Source organism: Acanthisitta chloris, unplaced genomic scaffold (genome assembly GCF_000695815.1).
Source record: "Acanthisitta chloris isolate BGI_N310 unplaced genomic scaffold, ASM69581v1 scaffold5598, whole genome shotgun sequence".
Taxonomy (NCBI): domain Eukaryota; kingdom Metazoa; phylum Chordata; class Aves; order Passeriformes; family Acanthisittidae; genus Acanthisitta; species Acanthisitta chloris.
The window spans coordinates 77,791-79,536 of NW_008685261.1; the positions used below are offsets into that span (position 1 = coordinate 77,791).

Below are 1,746 nucleotides of genomic sequence, written 5' to 3' on the forward strand. Positions count from 1 at the left end.
TGCCAAGCATCCTCTGGGTCTTGGGCATGAGCCTAGGCGCAGTAGAGGAGAGAATATGATAAATAAAGACAGAAAAAATGGCTATGTGTTTCTCTATTTTTCTTCTCAGTTTACAGTAGATGCTGGTGTCAGAGATGAATGTAGCTGCTAAGTTTAGACCCTGATCTGAACTTTCCTATTGCTCTGCAGTGTAGACATCTGGAATTTTGTTTTCTGGGTCTTGGGCATGAGCCTAGGCGCAGTAGAGGAGAGAATATGATAAATAAAGACAGAAAAAATGGCTATGTGTTTCTCTATTTTTCTTCTCAGTTTACAGTAGATGCTGGTGTCAGAGATGAATGTAGCTGCTAAGTTTAGACCCTGATCTGAACTTTCCTATTGCTCTGCAGTGTAGACATCTGGAATTTTGTTTGGTCATTTTACAGAAATGCATTTGACCTGGCCTTCCTCAGGCACATTTGGATCTGACCTTATCTTTGTTTAGCTAAAACATAATTAGAAATGAGACCTTCCCAGGCTAAACACCAGCTCTGAGACTCTGCGGTGCTGCAGAGATTCTGGAGAGACAACTGCTTCTCCTGGTCTGCCCACACCATTTGGCAATCAGATGTGTCCCATCTCTGTCTTGTGTTTTCAAACTCCAAGCCATTATATGTAACAATGATATAAGGCCTGGCATACAAGTGTGTGCCCAGCTAGTTGACCTGGATCCCTCTTTTTTGTTTTTCCTGCGATACATAGACACTCAATCCCATCTGATTTTCTGGGTTTTTTTATTTCCTCATTTTGTTTGTTTACCAAGAGGTAGCTCTAGCAAATGTGAGATGAAGGGTGGGAAATGGTTTTGAAATTTCTTGGTTACCACTAATGGATTTTGTGATATGGAAGGATTTCTTCTGCTTGGGTGCTGTAAGTGCTTCATGTCATCCATTTCCTGGCAGGGTTTGCTGGTACTCCAGGCTACCTCTCCCCTGAAGTCTTAAGAAAAGATCCTTATGGAAAACCAGTGGATATATGGGCATGTGGTAAGATTCTGTCAAAATATTTTACATTTAAGCACCATGTAAAAGAGCAATTCCTCATAACCTATTGCTGGGAGGGTACACAGTGCTTCCTTCTTATTGGGTGGAGACATGAAGGCACACTTGAGGATAAGCACCTTGTGTAGGTGGGGTTAATACTGGAGCCTGAACTCACTTGATTCTGGCTCCTAATCCTTTCCTCAGGCCATCTATCAGATGTTTGAGACTCAAGAGCTAGGACCTGTCTATGCTTTGCAGAGTCAGTTGTTTAGATAACTGTAGCAATTTCCTATATTACACTAACTATTTAGAAGATGAAATACTGAAGAGGGATGATTTTTTTAAAAGGAAAAAATGAAGTGTAAATGTATCTGGGACCGATAAGTTTAAAGATCTGTGATATCAGTGTTGCCTGACATGGACTAAATGGTTCTCTGCAGGCCAGGAGTGTTAGCTTTGTCCATGTCATTTTTGTCCCATGTCATTTTGACCATGCACAGTAAGCATCTCAAAACATAGCCCTTCCTAAAAAGTCCCTTGCTGCCCAGCAGCCCCAGAAGATGTGGCTTCATTTCACTCTGAGAGCAGCTGGGAGTTGTGGCTCGCCAGCCGTGGTAGCCAGAGGAGGGTAGAAGGACCTCATGCTAGGTGGAACCTCATCCACCTAGCTCATGGCAGCTAGTGTTAAGAGTTGAGCATAAAGTGCAGGGTGAGGGTCAGCAGA

The 1,746-nt window shown here is 42.8% G+C and overlaps 1 protein-coding gene across 1 annotated transcript in view; it reads left to right on the forward strand.

The window, feature by feature from the left end:
- The window catches only part of LOC103806955 (calcium/calmodulin-dependent protein kinase type II subunit gamma-like), a gene marked incomplete at its 3' end in the record, with an annotated part of 112,714 nt that overhangs the window by 77,654 nt on the left and 33,314 nt on the right, over window positions 1–1,746 (forward strand). Inside the window, exon 8 of the mRNA XM_009079669.1 lies at window positions 942–1,025. Coding sequence (XP_009077917.1) covers window positions 942–1,025 — 84 coding nt within the window. The remainder of the gene's footprint in view (window positions 1–941; window positions 1,026–1,746) is intronic.